The sequence below is a fragment of the Acanthamoeba castellanii genome, assembly GCF_000313135.1.
Source record: "Acanthamoeba castellanii str. Neff unplaced genomic scaffold scf7180000084709, whole genome shotgun sequence".
In the NCBI taxonomy this organism is placed as follows: Eukaryota; Discosea; order Longamoebia; family Acanthamoebidae; genus Acanthamoeba; species Acanthamoeba castellanii.
The window spans coordinates 61,426-79,767 of NW_004457671.1; the positions used below are offsets into that span (position 1 = coordinate 61,426).

At 59.5% G+C, this 18,342-nt stretch overlaps 6 protein-coding genes across 6 annotated transcripts; 2 read left to right on the forward strand and 4 right to left on the reverse strand.

The window, feature by feature from the left end:
* Positions 1-156: 156 nt before the first annotated feature.
* Positions 157-5,436, reverse strand: ACA1_143660 (uncharacterized protein; the record flags this gene model as incomplete). Its single annotated transcript, XM_004353462.1, has 22 exons — positions 157-300; positions 491-617; positions 743-1,101; positions 1,206-1,314; positions 1,429-1,544; positions 1,663-1,820; positions 1,936-2,048; positions 2,252-2,299; positions 2,423-2,505; positions 2,595-2,803; positions 2,887-3,001; positions 3,127-3,235; positions 3,343-3,441; positions 3,531-3,724; positions 3,811-3,943; positions 4,106-4,176; positions 4,315-4,440; positions 4,556-4,645; positions 4,676-4,756; positions 4,840-4,950; positions 5,056-5,199; positions 5,314-5,436. The coding sequence occupies 22 exons, from the start codon at positions 5,434-5,436 to the stop codon at positions 157-159; spliced, it is 2,862 nt and encodes a 953-aa protein (XP_004353514.1).
* A 402-nt stretch (positions 5,437-5,838) lies between these two features.
* ACA1_143670 (ribosomal protein S10p/S20e, putative) lies at positions 5,839-6,392 on the reverse strand (the record flags this gene model as incomplete). The annotated part of the gene is made up of 2 exons (XM_004353463.1): positions 5,839-6,211; positions 6,346-6,392. The coding sequence occupies 2 exons, from the start codon at positions 6,390-6,392 to the stop codon at positions 5,839-5,841; spliced, it is 420 nt and encodes a 139-aa protein (XP_004353515.1).
* Positions 6,393-6,555: 163 nt separating this feature from the next.
* Positions 6,556-9,437, forward strand: ACA1_143680 (uncharacterized protein; the record flags this gene model as incomplete). Its single annotated transcript, XM_004353464.1, has 6 exons — positions 6,556-7,686; positions 7,794-8,028; positions 8,119-8,373; positions 8,469-8,613; positions 8,716-8,917; positions 9,009-9,437. The coding sequence occupies 6 exons, from the start codon at positions 6,556-6,558 to the stop codon at positions 9,435-9,437; spliced, it is 2,397 nt and encodes a 798-aa protein (XP_004353516.1).
* A 1,636-nt stretch (positions 9,438-11,073) lies between these two features.
* On the reverse strand, positions 11,074-13,574 carry ACA1_143690 (uncharacterized protein; the record flags this gene model as incomplete). The annotated part of the gene is made up of 10 exons (XM_004353465.1): positions 11,074-11,274; positions 11,469-11,640; positions 11,811-12,032; positions 12,115-12,217; positions 12,307-12,405; positions 12,520-12,724; positions 12,825-13,071; positions 13,180-13,324; positions 13,406-13,484; positions 13,524-13,574. 10 exons carry the CDS (start codon positions 13,572-13,574, stop codon positions 11,074-11,076), a joined length of 1,524 nt encoding a protein of 507 aa, XP_004353517.1.
* A 94-nt stretch (positions 13,575-13,668) lies between these two features.
* Positions 13,669-16,918, forward strand: ACA1_143700 (Ras subfamily protein; the record flags this gene model as incomplete). The annotated part of the gene is made up of 15 exons (XM_004353466.1): positions 13,669-13,726; positions 13,826-13,960; positions 14,063-14,148; positions 14,290-14,425; positions 14,513-14,767; positions 14,853-14,980; positions 15,125-15,198; positions 15,548-15,611; positions 15,699-15,751; positions 15,865-15,952; positions 16,052-16,139; positions 16,221-16,317; positions 16,405-16,537; positions 16,678-16,693; positions 16,773-16,918. 15 exons carry the CDS (start codon positions 13,669-13,671, stop codon positions 16,916-16,918), a joined length of 1,557 nt encoding a protein of 518 aa, XP_004353518.1.
* Positions 16,919-17,412: 494 nt separating this feature from the next.
* ACA1_143710 (vesicle transport V-snare protein, putative) lies at positions 17,413-18,341 on the reverse strand (the record flags this gene model as incomplete). Its single annotated transcript, XM_004353467.1, has 4 exons — positions 17,413-17,586; positions 17,737-17,832; positions 17,982-18,059; positions 18,201-18,341. The coding sequence occupies 4 exons, from the start codon at positions 18,339-18,341 to the stop codon at positions 17,413-17,415; spliced, it is 489 nt and encodes a 162-aa protein (XP_004353519.1).
* Between the last annotated feature and the right edge of the window lies 1 nt (position 18,342).

The window sequence follows — 18,342 nt, forward strand, 5'->3', positions numbered from 1 at the left end:
GCCGCTTTCTGTTCCAATGAGTCGTGTGGCGTGGACGACATTGATGATGAATGGGGGTAACAAAATGCACCAGTCGTACTTCTTCACCTTTTTAGCCGCAAGCACTGGACCAGAGTCTATATAGGGGGGAGGGGGGAAGGGTGGTGATACAGCGCATCAGTGGTGGTGCGGTGAGGTGAAGCGGAACAGGGGCACGTCGCCCGTCAGCAGAGAAGGCGGCGGGAGCAACGGCACCGGCCGCGCCGCCTCGCCCTTGCCCGCGCCCCTCGCCAGAGGAACCAGCATCGCCGCCCAATTCGCCTGATGACACACGGCACACGACACACGACACACGACACACGACACACGACACACACGACACACACGACACACACGACACACGACACACACGACACACGACACACGCACACAAGGGAAATGAATAATTATAATAAGTAAAAGAATTATCCCAAAGGCAAATGGATGATTTGTAAATCAATAAATATTTCACCTGGTGGCGCAGGGAGTTGTTGGCGGAGAGGGCGGCGTGCAGGGCGGGAAGGGCGGCCTGCTGCGGGTCGATCGCGGCGCCCTTGGTCGAGGCCAGCAGCGTGGTGGCCGCCAAGTGCCGATAGGCCCTGCAACCACCCGTAACACGCATTGTCATCGCACGACACACGCATGACGCGACACACGACACACACGACACACACGACACACACGACACACACGACACACGACACACGACACATGAGAGACGCACGAGGGGTCGAGGCGTGCGGCAAGGCGGAAGGCCTCGATGGCGCACTTCCAGTCGGTCGACTTGGCCGCGCCGTGCCCGAAGGCGAGGCAGTAGTGGACCAGCTTCGCCTTCTCCGTCTGCCCCTTCGTGGCGCCGCTCTCGTTTCCATCATCGCCGCCGCCGACGCCGCCGAACTGGGCCTCGACCGCGTCGTCGTCGGCGTCGTTGGTGTTATTGTCGACGGCCTTGGTCGTGGCCGATTGGCCGGCTTGCTCGTCGGCGTTGTCATTGTTGTTGTCGACCAGCTGGAGCTCCGACGCGAGCGAGGTGGCGAGGGCGACGCCCTCTGCGTAGAGCGAATGTCGCTCGCAGATCGCCAGCTGTGACCACCGAGATACGTGAGCGTGAGCGTGTGCGGTGGTGCGTGCGCAATGGTACACGTCTGTGTGCGGTGGTGCGCGTGTGTCGTGCGATGAAGGTGTACTTTGTTCCATGGAGAGACGCCACGCAGGCGAAGGGCATGGGGCTCGTGGCCCAGGAGAGCCAGCAGCCGAGCCATCTGCTCATGGCACGCCGCGTCCGTCTTGTCGGCCCTATCAACGCATTGCCCGTTGAGGACCGCGGCACACATGCAACACGACACGCAACACGACACACGACACACGACACACGACACACGACACACACGACACCGCGGGTAGGGGTACCAGATGACGGCTTCGTCGACCGAGGGAAGGGTGACCAGGAGGTAGAACTTGAGGAGGGCGTGGTTGACCGCCACCTTGACCACGTCTCCGGTGATCGTGAGCACACCCAGCTCGCCCTGGACGCGCGCGCGACGTTGTAGACCTTAGCACGGCGCACACGACACCGCACACACACACGACACGCGCCGCATACACCGACATACGACACGCGCCGCACACGCACGCATGGCGTACCTGGGGCAGGAAAGCGAGGATGGAGAGCGGAGGGGGAGGGCGGAGGGCGATGGGGCGGCGGGAGTCGCCGTGGGAGGCGGCTTCCAGCTGCCAGTCGTTCTCGCCCTGCGACAGCGAGGCCAGCACGATCGTGCCCAGCGGATGCGCTCCCATCATCACTGCCGGTCCGCACGCATGGTATGAGCCATGTGTGCGCACACAACGCACGACACGCACCGCACACGACACACGACACACGACACGCGACACGCGCGAGAGTGGCAAGTGGCGTACGGCAGCGGATCTGTCGGTCGGTGGCGAAGAAGAGGCACGAGTTGGCCCACACGGCGGACACCATGCGATGCTCGGCGCGCACCACCTCCGTCATCCCGTTATCTTCGATCGATCTGTGGCCGCAGAACAGGTCAACACACCACACACACACACACACACACACACCACACACACACACACACCACACGACGCACACACACACGCACACACACACGCGACACACACACACGACACGCGCACGACACACCGCACACGAGGGGTGGGGGTATACGAAAGGGAAAAGACGCGGATGGAGGACGGTAGCGCGATGGCGCACAGTTTGCTCTCCTCGTCCCACACCCCAAAGTCGGCCGATGGAATCGCCCTACGTTCCCCCCCCCACTCTCCACATTCAGTTGACTGGAACGCGACACGCGCCACCGCACACGACACGCGACACGCGACGCACACGGGAGGAGGGCCGACGTACAGGGTGGAGGGGCGGTACGGGCCGTCACGGCCGATCTTCTGCGAGCCGCGGACGAGGAACCTGAGCAGCGGCGGACTCGGCTTGCTGTCACCCCGCACCGGCTGTACAGACCCAGTCGTCAGCCCGACACACGACACGCACGACACACGGCACGCACGACACGCACGGCGCGCACGACACGCGCGCGTACCGGAGGGATGGGTTGGTATTTGAGACCGATCACGGGTCCAGACTGGAGCGACTCGAGGACCTCGCCCTCGACGTCGGTGTCGATGTCGGCGCCGGTGTCGGCCACGCGGCCCGAGTCGACGACCAGGAACTTGACCGCCATCGAGAACTGCCGCGGGCTGAGGGCGTCCTTCTTCTTTTTCTTCTCCTTCTCGTTCACCACCGGCGTCACTGCACGGGCCACCACACACGTGTGAGCTACGCGCGTGTGCGGTGGTGCGTGTGCGGTGGTGCGTGTGCGGTGAGGGGGGGACCAGGGATGGACTCGAGGACGGCGAGCACGTCCTGTTGCTGGTCCGCGGGCGAGCGCCAGGCGAGGCTCTTGGCCTTGCCCTCGTGCACGCACTGCCACGACGTCGTGTCCAACACCTGAACTCCGCACACACGACACGACACGACACGCACCACGCGCGCACGACACGACACACACCGCACAGACCGCACACGCGGTGAGTTTCGTATATACAACAACAACAATGATTGGAGGGGGGGACCTGGAAGGAGGTGTCGTCGTAGGTGACGGTGAGGTGGCGGTAGGAAGGGCTGGCCTGCAGACGCACGGCGCCCTTCTTGGACAGAATGTGCGCCTTCGCCACCTTGCTACTGCTCACGCGCGCCCCACCACACCACCCAACACCACCCAACACCCGTCGCCGCCGCCGTGTCAGGAGGCATCGTCATCGCCGAGCCAAGGAGAGGAGGCGACGCACTTGTTGAAGTCGCGGGTGAAGATGGCCTCGCCCTCCCGCAGGTAGTAGATGTAACCGGCGGCCGACGGACGCGGAGGCACCACCGTGACACCAGTCGCCCTGCCCAGCACACGTTAGAACGCGCGCGTGTGCGTGTGCGTGTGCGGCGTGTGCGTGTGCGTGTGCGTGTGCGTGTGCCGGTGAGGTACGGGTTGGGGCGGGGCGGGGCGAGGACGAAGAAGCCGGGCCGGGCGAGGCACAGGAGGTGGGTGCCCCAGGAGTGGACGGCGAGGCCGACCACCTTGCGCGGCTTGAGCTCCTTCTTGAAGGCCGGCAGCAGGTCCAGGTCCAGGAACGGCTCCGCGTTGGTGCTCGCCGTGAACTGCTCGTCCAGTATGTACACCTGGTCCGCCCCATCGCTTGAGATCACGACACACAACGCGCACGACCGCACACGCACACGCGACACGACACGCGCGGGGTGCGTACCTTGGAGCTGTCCTTGACGCAGGCCAAGAGTGAGTAGGGCGGGAAGTGGTGGACGGAGGTAATGGCGTGCTTGAGCGGGTTCTTGGTCCGCAGGACCTCCTTGTGCTCGGTCAAGCCCCACACCACCGTGGACCTGGCACCAATCAATCCACACCGCACGACACGCACAGAGACGCACACACGCAACACGCACGACACGACACGACACACACGACACGCGCGCACGCACACGCGCAACACCACACGTGCGTTGAGCGGGAATGAATTGACGAAATCGAAGGAGGGGCGTGAGTACTTCTCGGAGGAGGCCACCAGGTGATCCGTGAAGGCGTCGTAGGCGAGGCTGGTGATCGCTCCATCAGGACCCTGATCCGCCGCGCGCGCGTACACGCACGCACGCAAGACACACACGACGCACACACGCACACGCACACACACACACACACGACGCACACACGCACGCGTTGAGATGAAAGGGCCGCGGAGGGCGGAGGGGAATCAAACCTTCTTCTGGTCGTAGGAGGGGATGGGCTTCTGCTCCGAATTGGGCACGAGGGGGCACTTCCAGAACACGAGCGCCTTGCCGTCGTCGCCCGCCGCAACCACCTCGCCCGTGATCTCATTCGCACCCTTGAGAACACGCGCCGCCCCACACCCGTGTGAGTTTGCTTGCGAGCGTGTGCGGCGCGCGTGTGCGGTGGTGCGTGTGCGGCGTGCGTGTGCGACACAGGGAAAGGTGGTGTACCAATCGAGCGAAGATGGCGACGATTGGCTTGGAGCTGGTCGAGGTCAGCGTGAGCGTGCGCGCCCAGCGCGCGCAGTCCCAGAGCCGCACCTGGCCGTCGGCGCAGGCGAACGCGATGACCGACGATCGAGGGAAGAAGTCGACCGTCAGCGCTGCCTTGCCGTCCAGCGCGGCCAGGCTCACGTGGCGCACGGCTTGCGACTGTGGCACCACACGAGTTGTCACAAACCGTCGAACGAGCGCGAATTGAGCACGATTTGAGTGAGCGCGATTGACTGAGGTACCAGGTAGTCGAAGAAGGAGACGACGGAGTCGGTGGTGACCACCAGCCAGCGGCCCTCGGGCTTGTCCTCGGCCGACTGCTTCTCCGCATCGCTGCCACCCTCGTTGGCCCTCTGCATCGGTTGGCCATCAAATCGTTAACGGGCGCACGACACACACGACACACACACAACCACCGCACGACACGCGGACGATGTTGAATGGGTGGTGGGAAGTACTGTGGAGAGGAGCTTGTGATGAACAGTGTAGGAATCGTAGAAGGTGAGCGAGTGGATGTTCACGCCCTTCTTGTCCGGCACTGCGGTGGTCCAGTGATCGGCGCCCAGCGCCGCGATCACCACCTTCTTCTCCACATTCCACACCTGCGGACAACACCAGGTGCTTAGTTGTCTCCTCCCCCCTCTTCGTCTTCGCTCTTTTCTTCGTTTTTCGTTTTTCGTTCTTCGTTCTGTGCCAAGAGCGGGAAGGAGGAGTACCTCGATGAGGGAGTCGTCGTAGGCGAGAGCGACGAGTGGCAGGACGGGGTGGTGGGCCACCGCCACTGGCCGGGCACCAGCCGGGTAGTCAGCCTGCAGAAGTATCTCCCAGCCTTGGTCCATGCGTGCTGATCCTAACCACAAAACAGCAACATTATTTTTTTTTTTAATTTATCATAATTGCATTTATTTATTTGACTCAAAATCAGTAGCATTTTTATTGTTTTCATAATCAAGTATTCATTTAAATTAAAAATATATTGTTCTGACGGGGTAATCAATCAAAGAGATGTAGATAGTTTAGTAGCGAACCTCAGGTAAGGCGGCAGACGAGTTATGTCGAGTAGGGGAGATGGGTTCTTCTGGATGATCTTGTGCGCGAACGTTGCCGGACTCACGTTCAGAATTTTAAATAATGAACTACAATAAAGGCCAATTAATTAAAAAAATGTGTGAGGCGGGGCATCGAATCCCGCCCTAGTCACACCATTTGATTTTGTGCATTTAATGGATTGATCAAAATGTTCAGGAGGGTGGCGTGGATGGGGAGCCGAGGGCGGCCTGGCGGGCCTCTTGCAGGGCCTGGGTGGCGGTGGTGGGCGGAGAGTAAAAGGAGCTCAAGTGGTGGTAGTTGTGTTCCCTGACCTTGACGCTGGCGATGGGCTCCATCGTGTCCACCGTAAAATCGATGAACTTGCGGACCTGCTCCGGCGGACCCTCGATCCAGATGAGTCGCTTGTGCGTCCTGATCTCGAAGTGCTCGTAGCTCTTCTTGTGCTTGAAAGGACTGCGCAGGAGGGCGAATCTCTTGTGGCGCGTCGGCAGCGGAATGGGACCCACCCGCTTCATTCCGACCATCTCGGCCGCAGTGGCAATGTCCTGCGCCACCTTGGCCACTCTAACGGCCACAGTTGGCATCCATCAGAATCACATTTACAAAATCCAAAATCGCGGGGCCATAAATGCGCGAAAATGCGCGGCATAGACAGGAAGAGAGGAATAATAACACGAAGAACGGAGCAGGTGCAGCACCTCTTGTGGTAGCCAGAGATCACGAGCTCAGCCTTTCTCCAGCTCATCTTGTTTGTGTTGAAATCGCTCTAGAAGCGCAAGAAAGAAAATAATTCTGCTTGGAAAATCGAAAATCGAAATAAAAACAAGATCCAAGCAACCAAGTGCCATCTGTTGCGTTTCATCTCCTGTACAGTACAAGGAACCATCACTCAACAAAGACAAATCGACATGCGCAGGCGAGGATTGGAACCCCATTCGTCCGACTCGGAGGAAAGCGAGGGCGAGGCCTCGCCATTGGGATCATCTGATAGCGAAAGTGAAGATGAGGCGCCCGTGTTGGCTAGACGCAGGGGAGCACGAGGCGAAGAGGATGAAGGCGAGGAAGGCGCCGCCTCCGAATCACAGAGCGACTCTGACCAGATCGATACAGACACCGAAGATGACAGCGACGTCAGCAGCGATGAGGAGAACACCAAGCCTGCGCCCACGGCAATCGCCAAGAGGCCTACGCCCGCTGCCGGCACTGGCAAGAAGGAAGAGACCGATGGAGGCAGAGGGAGAGGCAGAGGGAGAGGAGGAGTTACGCAGAGACCCGCCCCAGCAGCAGCATCAAGTGGTAACGGAGGACGAGCCAAGGCGCAACAGCAGAATCAGACTCAGAGTCAATCTGGCGCGAAGAAGCTCGTGTACCGACCCAAGAATGCCGCGCCTGCAGAGGGATCATCCGCGATCTCGGCCGAGGGGGAATGGGGCGATATGGAATCTTCATCTCCCGCGCCTGTGCGGGGAGCTGGTAGAGGACGAGGAAAGAAGGGAGATGGGACACGGCCAGCAAGAAACAAGCGAGACCGTAACGTCAAGAGAGAGGACGCCAACGCCACGGCTGACCAGCAGCAGATTACGCCACCAGTAGAGGGGGGAGATGGCGCTACCCAACCTCCGCCGCCGCGGGCTCATCAAGAGGTCTCGAAACAGGGCAGGCAGAGGCGAGGTCGGAAGCAGCAGCCCGCTACTCGCGTCGCTCCCTCGGACGGCGATCAATCTGCAGGAGCTCCCACTACGCAGCCATCTTCGACCGAAGATGCAGATGCAGAGCAAGTGGTGGGCGAAGGCGGCTCGGGCGAAGGCGGTGAAGAGGGAGGACCGCATAGGAAGGACAACAAGAAGAAGCCCGACCCCGACGACCCCCAGTTCGTGCCGCGCGGCCGCTTCTTCATGCATGACGACCGCTACGGCGGGAAGGGACCCGGGCCTCGTCCACCTCGTCAGCGCCCCGATGACGCCTACGATGCCGAGCAGGAGGAGATCTGGATGCACGACGGCTACGAGCGACTCGCGCGCGAGGAGCGTGATGGACGGGTACTACGAACGGCTCGAGCGCTTTGTTGTGTGTCGCGCGTGTGCGTGTGTGTCGTGTCAAACATTCGTCGCGTGGCTGACTTTGTAGCTGCACCCGTCGACAGAAGGGAAGAAGTAGGCGACGTGGGAAGCAGGCCGCCGGTGGTGGCCGGGGCGGAGGTGCCGCAGCGGCACCTGAGCCGGGCGTCGCTGATGGAGGCGCCCAGCACCCCTCGGCGACTGCCGCCGCCTCACCTGCTGCAGGCCGTGGGGAGTCCGGCAAGCGCGCCAGGGGCAAGGGACAGCGTCAGCCCTCTGGCGGACGTGGCACCCAGCAGGCCGGCGCCAACCAGCCCGTACAAGGTTCTCCTCCGCGTCGCTCGACCACTTGCCGAGTGGGCTTTTTCTAAAACGTCAGGCTCGGTTCGTGGTTACATGCGTGTACACATGCAGATCACGCCACATCACCGATGGGCAATGGTGTCGCTGGTGGCTCGAAGCGCTATTCATCGCAGCGCGTGGCCACCACGGACGAAGCGGCCTCGCTTGCGGCGAAGGCTGTTGCCGCGGCCGTGTCGTCGACCGGCGCCCCCATCAACCCGGCCGTTGCCGCCGCCGGTGGCGGTCACTCGCCCCACTTTGCCCCAGGCGGGTATGCATCGAGCCCCATCCGGCCCAACGCCCAGCCATTCCGACCCAAGGGCCGAGGTATGCAAAGCACGCGCGCGTACCGTGCGTACATTGCGCACGTGTGTCGTGTCGTGTCGCTCATCACTCCTTCCGTCGTCGGGTTGGTTTCCCAGGGAACGGCGCCAGCACGCTGTACGTCCCGATGGGCTACGGCCCGTACGTGCCCGAGTACGGCGCCGGCGCGACCTACTACCCGCCGCCGCCGGCCTTCCCCGCCTACGGCTACACCCAGGGCGGCCAGTTCCCCGAACCCAACAAGTACGGCTCGTTCGCTCTCTCTCGCTCGCATGCCATGGCTCGAAATAAGACCCGCAGACCTGACTGACTTCTTGCGTGTGTTGGCCGAACGAACTATTGCAGCTATCTGGAACCGGACCCGGCGATCATCGATGCGTCGGTGCCGACGTACCAGATGGCCGCCGCAGCCGCCGCAGCAGCAGCGCCGGCGCCGCCCACCGAGGCGGGTGGCCCCGATCCTACGATGATGAACCCACAGCTCACCCCCTACGGCGCCTATCCGCCTCCGTTTTTCTACACCGCACCCGTCTACCACCCGTACATGGTACGCACGCGTGCCTGACATTTCTTTCCTGCGTCGCCATCACTACCACGTTGTTCACTCTTCGTTCTTCTTCGTTCTTTGAACGACTCAGGGCGATCACCAAAGCGGCGGTGGACGGGGACGGGGCCGAGGCCGAGGCCACCACCACATGGCACCTCCGCCGATGCAGGGCACCGTCTACTATCCTCCACCGGTCATCGAGGGCGAGGCCGAGGGCATGTATGAGGAACAGGACAGGTTTGGCTCTTCCGCCGAAGAGACAACCTCCGCGGAACAGGTCGAGGTAATGAACGGCAACGGCCACGACAACGGTAACGGCCACGGCGAGGACGCAACATCGCTGGCGCCACAGCAACAGCCGCAGCCGCTGCCGCAGCCTGCGATGATCAGTCCTGCGGCCAAGGCCGCCGGATCTAAGATGCGCGCCAAGGCGCCCAAGTGGGTGCCCAAGGCCGCGGCGAATGCAAACACGAACGCGAACACGACCCCGATGAGCGATGCCGAGACAGCCGCCTCATGAGACCCGGTCTCACGTGCGTCGATCGGCTCTTTCGCCACGCCACCAAGCTCTTCGAATTGGGCGTGTCCGCCGCGAGTGACCTCCGCCCGCCCGGGAAGCACGTTCATCACCACTAGCACTGCCGAAAGCCGGCTCGGGGGTTACCCCCTCAGCGAGCTGCCGCAAACTACCACTCGCGCGACATGCGGCCAGTCCCGCGCCCGGGTCGTCTCCGCGCCGGGACGCACCTCTCTTATGCCTTCTGCTTCCCTTCTCTCTGTCAACTCTTCATCCACATCCACACGGTCGTTGGGCTCATGCGCTTGCACAGCCACCTTACAAAACCAGCCCGATCGACAACAAAACAACCTTTCCTTCGTTCTTTGTGGTTTTGTGCGAATGGCGAAGGTGGTCCCATAATGGGTGGAGGGTGGAGAGCATTGAAGTGGGCCAGTGGCCCTGTGGGGAAAGGTACTAATCATCCATTGCATTTCGTCTTTGGTTCATGGTCTACATCACTTAAAGTGGTGGCCTGCTCGTCCCTCCATTCCGAGGGGCTGAGCGGTTCCCAACAACTCAACAACAACAACATAATCCTGCCCCTCGTCATCACATAATGATACACCAAGCACACCGGTTGCACCATCATAACAAGGACACGTATTGCGCTTAAAGCACCACCGCACAACTGCGCTTCATGGCCCTGGGCGCTGCCGCAGAAAGCCTGGAGCACCAGGTCCACCAAAAAAGAAGATGAAAAGCTGGTGGTTGCGTCATGGGTTAGTATGGCGCAGGGTGATGTGGGCGTCGGCCTCGCCACAGGGCTCAAGACCCTCTTTAGGTCCTGAGCCCCTTCGTGCGGGAGGCCACCACACAACGCCCCCCGCCATGAGCAGTGCCGGAGGTTCCATCGAAGTAACCCATCGACAAAGGCACCAAGCTCACACTGCAATCTATCAGCCATGCCTGGTTGAGGCCTACCCCACACGCCCGCTTCCTTGATTGTGGGATGATCAGAATGCGAGCTGATCTTGCTTTCGTTCTTTATTCTGTTTCGTTCTTTCTTTTTCCCCCGGCCTTGGTGCACGACAAAGAAGCTTGTGTCGGTTCAGCCAAAACGCTCCAATTGACTAAGCAGGGTCCCACAATGAGTGAAGAAGGCCCAGCGTTGAAGTAGTCAGGTGGAGGACCAGGTGCAGTACAAGAATCAACCCTTAGTAGCAAGAGCGAACAGGTTCACAGTTTACACCTCTGAAAGAGGTGGCCTGCTCGTTCCTCTATTCCGAGGAGCTGAGCGGTTCCCAACAACTGAAAAACAATACTTTCACATAACAATCAATGCACGGCAAAGATATAAATTGTCTGTTCGCTCTGCTGTTGGGATGCACAGATGGTCAAGAGTTGATGTAGTCAGGTGGGGACAAGGAAAAGTCATTACCAACCGTAGCATACTCTGTCTCCGGTTCATAGTCTACAGAGCGCTCACCGCCCGTTCTTCGTCTCTCACAGCTCTCCTTTAGACCAACAGAGCTGTTACACTCAAGAGACACCCTGTCTCCACAAGCCCCTTCCAGCAGCGGATTAACGGCCGTCCCTTGACCGGTTGCGATCCCTTTCATGACTGAATATACTGGGAGAGAGCGACACTTTTAAAAGCCTACATGCTCACCTTGTAGGAGGTTACTCCTGACTTGTCCTTGTTGGGCAGGTCGAGGTGCTTGGTCACGTCGATGCCCAGCGTCCACAGGTTGTCCAGGTCGTAGGCCAGCTCCCCGCCATACACACCCAGATCCCGCTCCACCCACCAGTCCCCCTCTCTTCGCCCCTTGCCCCTCTGAGCGAAAGCATACTCGCAGATCTGCCCACCGCAGACGACACGACACGACACGACACGACACGACACGACACGACACGACACGACACGACACGACACGACACGACCAACGACACGACCAACGACACGACGCACAACATTGCACGCGCACGCATGATTGAGTTGGTTACAACCACCAGCAACTCAACTATCATCTCACCCCACGAAGGCAGGCGTACACGAGTGCGAATGTAGGCGGGCGGCTTATCGGTGAAGGGATTGTGTTGGACCAGGGCGAGAACGGCAGGCGTGTTCTTGAGGAGACCCGCCAGGAAGGCCTTGTACCACTCGGGCGGGAGCGGGTTGCCCTTTTGCACACTCAGCGGAATGATCCACAGGTGCCAATCCAACCTACACATCCATCCACATTGCATATATATAAGAATAGGATATATCTATCTCTACACCAATCAACTGTATCAGGGGATAAAATAGATAATATAAAAACAGAAATTATTTCGACATTCTATATTATCTATATATTCCAAAATATGAAAAGATGTGTAAGGTGGTAGAAGTACCGAGGCCAGTAGGTGGGCGGGGTGACGATGAGCGGGAGGTGGGATGGGCGGGAGGGCTTGAAGTAGAAGCCGTAGCGCCGCCAGTCGGTCTGGCCGTCGTCGGAGCCCTCCACCACCAGCTCCCACCGCTTGTCGTGCAGGCCCGCGAACATGCCGTACACGTTGACCAGGCAGTAGGGCGACACCAGCCCGTAAAGCCAGTAGACCACATCCGGCAGCGGTCTGGGTTCGGTTGGAAAACAAGAGGCTCAGGGTGGGACAATCTGCACGCACCACCGCACCACCGCATAAAGAGAGAGGTGACCTGGTCTTGGTGACGTCGACCAGGGGAACGATGGAGAGAACCAGATAGGCTGCCGCGTAGGTTACGACCGCCAGCTCGACCCAGGCAGACGCAGTAACCTTGTCTGCTATCCGATTACGTGAGTGACGGACGAGATGAGCGAACGGACTGGAGTGCTGACGATTGTCGAGGAGTGAAAAAAAAGGGCTAAACCTGACGAGGAGGCGTGCTGCAGGAAGCTGGGCAACATCCAATCGTCCAGGAGAGGAATGCTGGCCACCACAGTCGTCAACCCCAGATGGCCGTAGTTACCTTTGGTGAACGAAGGCTGAGTTTCGTTTCACACACAACAACACACACAACACACACAGACACACACACACACACACACCACAAACATTCACACGGCGCACGCTGGGTGCGCACCGGTAAGGTTGATCATGGCCATGAGGCCCGCATTGGCGACGAACACGAGCAGGCGGCCCTCCCACGACGGGTAGAAGACGAGAAAGCACAGCGGCAGCTCCACCACGAGAGCTACCAGGGTGCTCATCTTGTGAGCCCACTTGGGCGTGTAGAGATGGAAGTAGAACGACAGTCTATTGGGCAGCGGCTGCGTCTCGTAGTGCACCTGTCGCACGACACACGACACACGACACACGACACACGACACACGACACACACACGTTGGAGAAACTGCACGCGTGTGCGGTGTGGCAAAGTGGTGGTACCTCCATGGCGGTGAGGTCGCGCCACTTGGGCGAGCCGAACCACTTGACGAGGCCGGCAGAGAGCATCAGGCGAAAGACGAAGAGGCGGAGCACGGCCGAGGGCAGGTGGCAGGAGTAGGCAGCCAGGAGTGGCAGCGAGGTGTGGGTGTACTTGAGCGGGGAGAGCACGGCGGCCAGCACGGAGAGCTCCACCATCATCGGCTCCGTGAGCAGGATGAACGGACCCAGCACCGTCACCAGCGACAGGCTACAGAGTCGTGTAGAGGTTCAGAATACACACAAAATGTGAACATGGAGAAGGTGGAAAAAACAAACATCAATAGATGCGTGCCTGCAGAGGGAGATGAGCCACCACAGCGGGTGGAGCGAGGGGAAGGCGACCAGCAGGGCGGCCGCGAGGGCGCCGAGGGCGCACGCGGCCTTGAGGGCCATATCCGATGATGCCAGCCAGAACACCGTAGGGTTCCTGTAGAGCGCCAAGTAGAGGCTCTTCCTCCATCCTACATGTTCGGGAAGAAGAAGGATGAGGAATGCAGAAGAGAATGAGAAGAAGTTGAAGAGAGTAGAGGGGGTGGGAGTACCTGGACTCCACCGCACGCGGATGGAGCGTAGGGCCTCCTGAACGGGTCGCAGACCGTCTCGGCCGAGGAGACCCGCTATCTGCGCGTAGAACGAGAGAAAGTGGGCAACGTGGCATACTGCCAAGCCTCGCTCGAACAGCTCCCACACCGCCGCGTCTTCCACCTCCATCATCTGTTGTTACCTGGCGACTTTTCCTTCGGTGCAACCCCTTTTTTGCTCTCGTTCTTCTTTCGCTGTTTTCCTGTCAGGGAAGGACCACTTCATGGAGCGTGCTGGAGACGCAAGCGTGAGCCTCGTGGTCATCGGCGACTCGCTCGCTGGTGAGATGCCTTGTTCTTTACTGTTTGAATTTATTACGTGATTTTGGTGATTTAGTGATTCATTGATTCATTGATTTGTTGATTTATTTTCGTGGGCAGGCAAGACAAGTGTGGTGCAGCGGTACATCCATGGTCGCCCGCCGGCCGAGAGCTATGCGCCCACGGTCATGGACCAGTTCGCCTACGCCGTCAACGTGGGCGACCGCACCATCCAGGTCCACTTGTGGGACACACGTACGCTGCGTACTCACCGACACCCACTGCCACACAACACACGCCACACGCCACACCGCACGCCACGCCCTCGTAGCGCGCTAACCTGGATTGTGCACGCAGAGATGTGGCAAAACGTGGATGCCGATTGCTATCTCCTCTGCTTCGATCTCAGCGACATGTCTGCGCTCGCCCGCATCCAGGACAAGGTGCGGCGTAGACCCCGCACACGCACCACCGCACACGCACACATCTGTTGCACTCATGTCGTGTGCCGTGTGTCGTGTGCCGTGTGTCGTGTGCCGTGTGGTATGACTGTTTTGGGGGAGTAGTGGTGCGGGCTGCTGCAGGCCAGAGCCAAGGACACGCCGTTCGTCGTGGTCGGGTGTCGGTCCGACCTGCGCGAGCGCGGCGTGGACTGCATCGACACCGAAACGGCGGCCCTGGTTGCCGAGGGCCTCGACGCCTGGGGCTACATCGAAGTAAGTGTGCCACCTCCGCCGCCACCTTAAAACCAGTTAAGCTTCTACCACCTGCACCCATGCTTACTGGTGCGAGCGTGTTAGTGTTCAGCGAAAACGGGCGACAAGGTGAAGGACCTGTTCGACAACGTCGTGCTGTGCGCGCTCGAGGGCCAGGCGGAGTCGCGCGCTGCTGCGACGACGACGACAGCGCCCACGGTGCAGGCCACGCCGCCCGGCCAGCGCACGACGGCGGAGGAGACAATAAAGGGAAAAGAGAAAGCGAACGACAACGACGAAGCCGAAAATGAAGTGCAGCCCGACGAGGGCAAGTTCACCCGGCCTGGCCTCTCAACCGACGAAAAAGGTGCGTTTCTATGTCGTGTGCGCGTGCGGGTGAGCAGGAGGTGTGTCGTGCGGCGTTTTTCCAACTAACGGCGTTGACGGAGCAGAGAAGTGGGAGAACTTCCACTACTGGAACGTGTTCGGAATGGAGAATTGGTATCCGCTGCTGAAGGACTTCACATTCCCCACCACCCTCCTCCCGCTCTCGCAGGAGGAGGCCCTGGCCTTCGTCGACGTAAGCCCGCTCCTCTCTTCCACACACACGCGCACACGCACCACCGCACACGCATGCGCGCACAGGCACCACCGCACACACTGCACCTTTTGGCGCGACTCACGCGTGATGTTCTTCGGCGGGTCGACGCGTGTGCTATCACAGTATCAGGAACGGGCGCTCAAGTCGCTTGACCAGGCCGATCTGCCGCCGGTCACATCGCCCGTTCTCAAGCACCTGTACACCTCCTTCATTCACTCTCTCCCTTTGTCCGCTCATTTACGTTTGTTTTACTGCGTTGGCCAACCCGTAACCGCACACGCCGTCACACACACGCACACACACACAACACGACACACACACACACACACACACACACACACACACACACACACACGCACACACACGACACACACACACCATCGCACGGACAGAGAAACACGACTCGAGGGGGCATTGGAGGACCACCCCTGCGGCGCGTTCGTGAAACTCTCCGATCGGTGGTACGCGACTGGCCCCAGGCCACTTCGTCCACGTGTTCAGATCTGAGCCTTCTCTGATTCATCCGTTCCCGCTGGGGTACCCCAGTCCTAAGGACGGTGCCACGGGCAACGGCCGAATTCAACAGCACCTGGACGCCGCCATCGAAAACGTAACGCTTCGCTCCCTACGTTGTGTGTGTGTGTCGTGTGTGTGTCGTGTGTGGCTGAAACCCATTGGGGTGTATTGTTTGCTTCAGGTAACTGAACGCAATATCACGAGCAACCAATACGGGCTATGTGCGCTCTACACGTATGATCACCCTCCATGATTCATCTTCGCTGCGTCGTGTGTCGTGTGTCATGTGTGGCAGTGTGTGTGTCGTATGTCGCGTATGTGTAAAGACTGAGCTTCCACGTATGTAGGGCGTTGCACCGCGCGATGCGGGTTGAGAGCGCCGAGGAGGCCCTCAAGCTCCTCCTGATCTCCTTCCGCACCCTGGAAGACGTCAAGGTGCACCCTCGTCTCTTGTCTGCACTACACCAAATCATCATTTGCAAAACACAACGAAAGACTAAACGACAAACGAAACAATGTCATGAATGAACACAGAAACGCCTGGAGTACCGAGAGCGGACCTGGAGCCTCTGCGTGGCGGTGCGACAGTGGGTCGACTTCGCGCCCGCCATGCAGTTCAGGGGTACATGGCCGCAAGTTCCCCTGTGTGAGTGTCATGCGTGTCTCTAACGACGTTGGTTGTTCAACCCTGGTGGCCACCAAGGCTTCGTCTACCAGGGCCGCTTGAACGCGCTGTCGCAGTACTTCTACGACTGCTACTTCCCCGTGCTGCAACGACACAAGGACAAGATCGAAGCCAGGTAACCAACCCACGACACACACCGACACAGACGACACCCACACCACATGACACACACGCCCGATTAACGCGCACAACGGGGCTATAGTTTGGTGAGCTTCTGGCAGTCGTTCCGGGAGAAGGTGCCCTACAAGTCGTACGTGGTCGACTTGGCCATACTGCCGTGCGATCTCGACCAGGCCGACCCCTTGCCCGTGCGCATCATCGAATTCAACCCCTTCGTGCGCACCCCCTAAATCTCCCGTCTCTTACTCGTTGACTCTCCCTGACAGCTTCCTACATGTGTCGTGTCGTGTCGTGTCGTGTCGTGTCGTGTCGTGTCGTGTCGTGTCGTGTCGTGTGTTGTCGTGTGCGCACACAGGACTATTACACTGACGGTATTCGCGTCTCCCAATTGTTTCGATTGATTGTGAGAGGTCTTGTTTCGTCTGTTCTCATTTCTTCTTTCCTGCGCAGCGGCCATGTTCAACTGGCTGGCGGACAAGCAGACGTTCCGCGAGGGTCCCTTCGAGTTTCGCATCAACGAGGCACGCCCGCCGCAATCATCACCATCACCATCAATCTTGAAAATGTCTTACGTTTTGGAGTGCGGCACCCACTGACCGGCCAAGCAACTGTTCCTGGTGGTACAGACGGCGGCGGTCGTGGGCAGCAACGTGTGGTGGATCAAGCTCATGAAGAAGCACCTCGCCGAACGAAACACCAACAACCGGGCATAGTTCTACATCGGGCACGACTCCATCGCACTGTAGTCATCATTTTTGTTACATGTTTGATCAAGACCCCAGACCACCACCGAGCGACGCGTCATCAAACACAATGCTGCCGCCCGTGGTCGAGAAGCCCTTGACGGGCGCTGCCCTCACCGGCACCACCGGCCGCCCACCAGCACCAGCCACTCGCCTAGCGGTGCCTAGCATGGTGCGGGCGGCGTCGACGCTGAGCGGCGGCTGTCGCCAAGCTTTCTGCTACCTTGTTCTCCCGCCGCACACGACACGACACGACACGACACACGGGGATGTGACCAAATCTTACGTTCGTTCGTTTACATGGTAAGCACGGCCCGGGACATGGGAGAGGTTGTGGTGGTATCAACTCAGCTGATCTGGTTGATCAGCCCTCGGCCCCACTTGAGGTAGATGATGACGCCGATGGAGGCGATGAGCAGGAGGATGATGAGCACCAGGATGATCTTGTTGGTGATCACCCTCCTGCTCATGCCTAGCAAAATCGTTCGCGTGGTCTTCATGTTGTCATTGACATCTTGCACCTGCAGCATTATATGTAACATGCTATTAGCATGATTGTGTTGTGTGTGTGTGTGTGTGGTGTGGTGTGTGTGGTGTGTGTGTGTGGTGTGTGTGTGTGTGGTGTGTGTGTTGGCGCGATGCGTGTGAGTTGTGTGCGGTGTGAGACGTACCTTGCCGTAGGCTCGTTCGAGTTTCTCCCGGTCCTCCCTCAGCTGGCCCTGAATCTCGTACCCGATCTGCTCGCTCTGCAGCGCCGTGCGGTGGGCCTGTGCGCAGGAGGGCGACACCACCGGTGAGAAGAACGAAGAACGAATGCGACGATGAAGAGGAAGAGGAAGTTGAAGTTAACCAACCACGCCGTTCATGGCGGACAGAGAAGTAGAAGAGAGAGAAGGAGAGAGAGAGCCGAACGTACTCGGGCGAGGCGGTCGCTGTGGTCGTCGAGGCGTTCGTTTGTGTGAAGAAGCCGCGAACGCTGGTCTGAAGCCAACGCCTGGCAGATGAGAAAAGTGAGCATTAAAAAGAGAATGCATAATAATGAAGTGATGAATATTGGGATGCAATTAATTGTGTCGAAGATCGATTGAATTACTGTTAGTTTTCTTTGGATGGGAGGGAATGCGGGCTGGTGTACCTCTACGTCATCATTTTGCCAATCGCGAGCCCCCGAAAAGAGGCTGTCTGGATTATATGCGCCTCGCCCTCCATAGTTGGAGGGAGGCGGGGCCGTAGCCGCAGCTCCATAGGAACGTGTGTTGGGGGCCTTGCCTGCCATG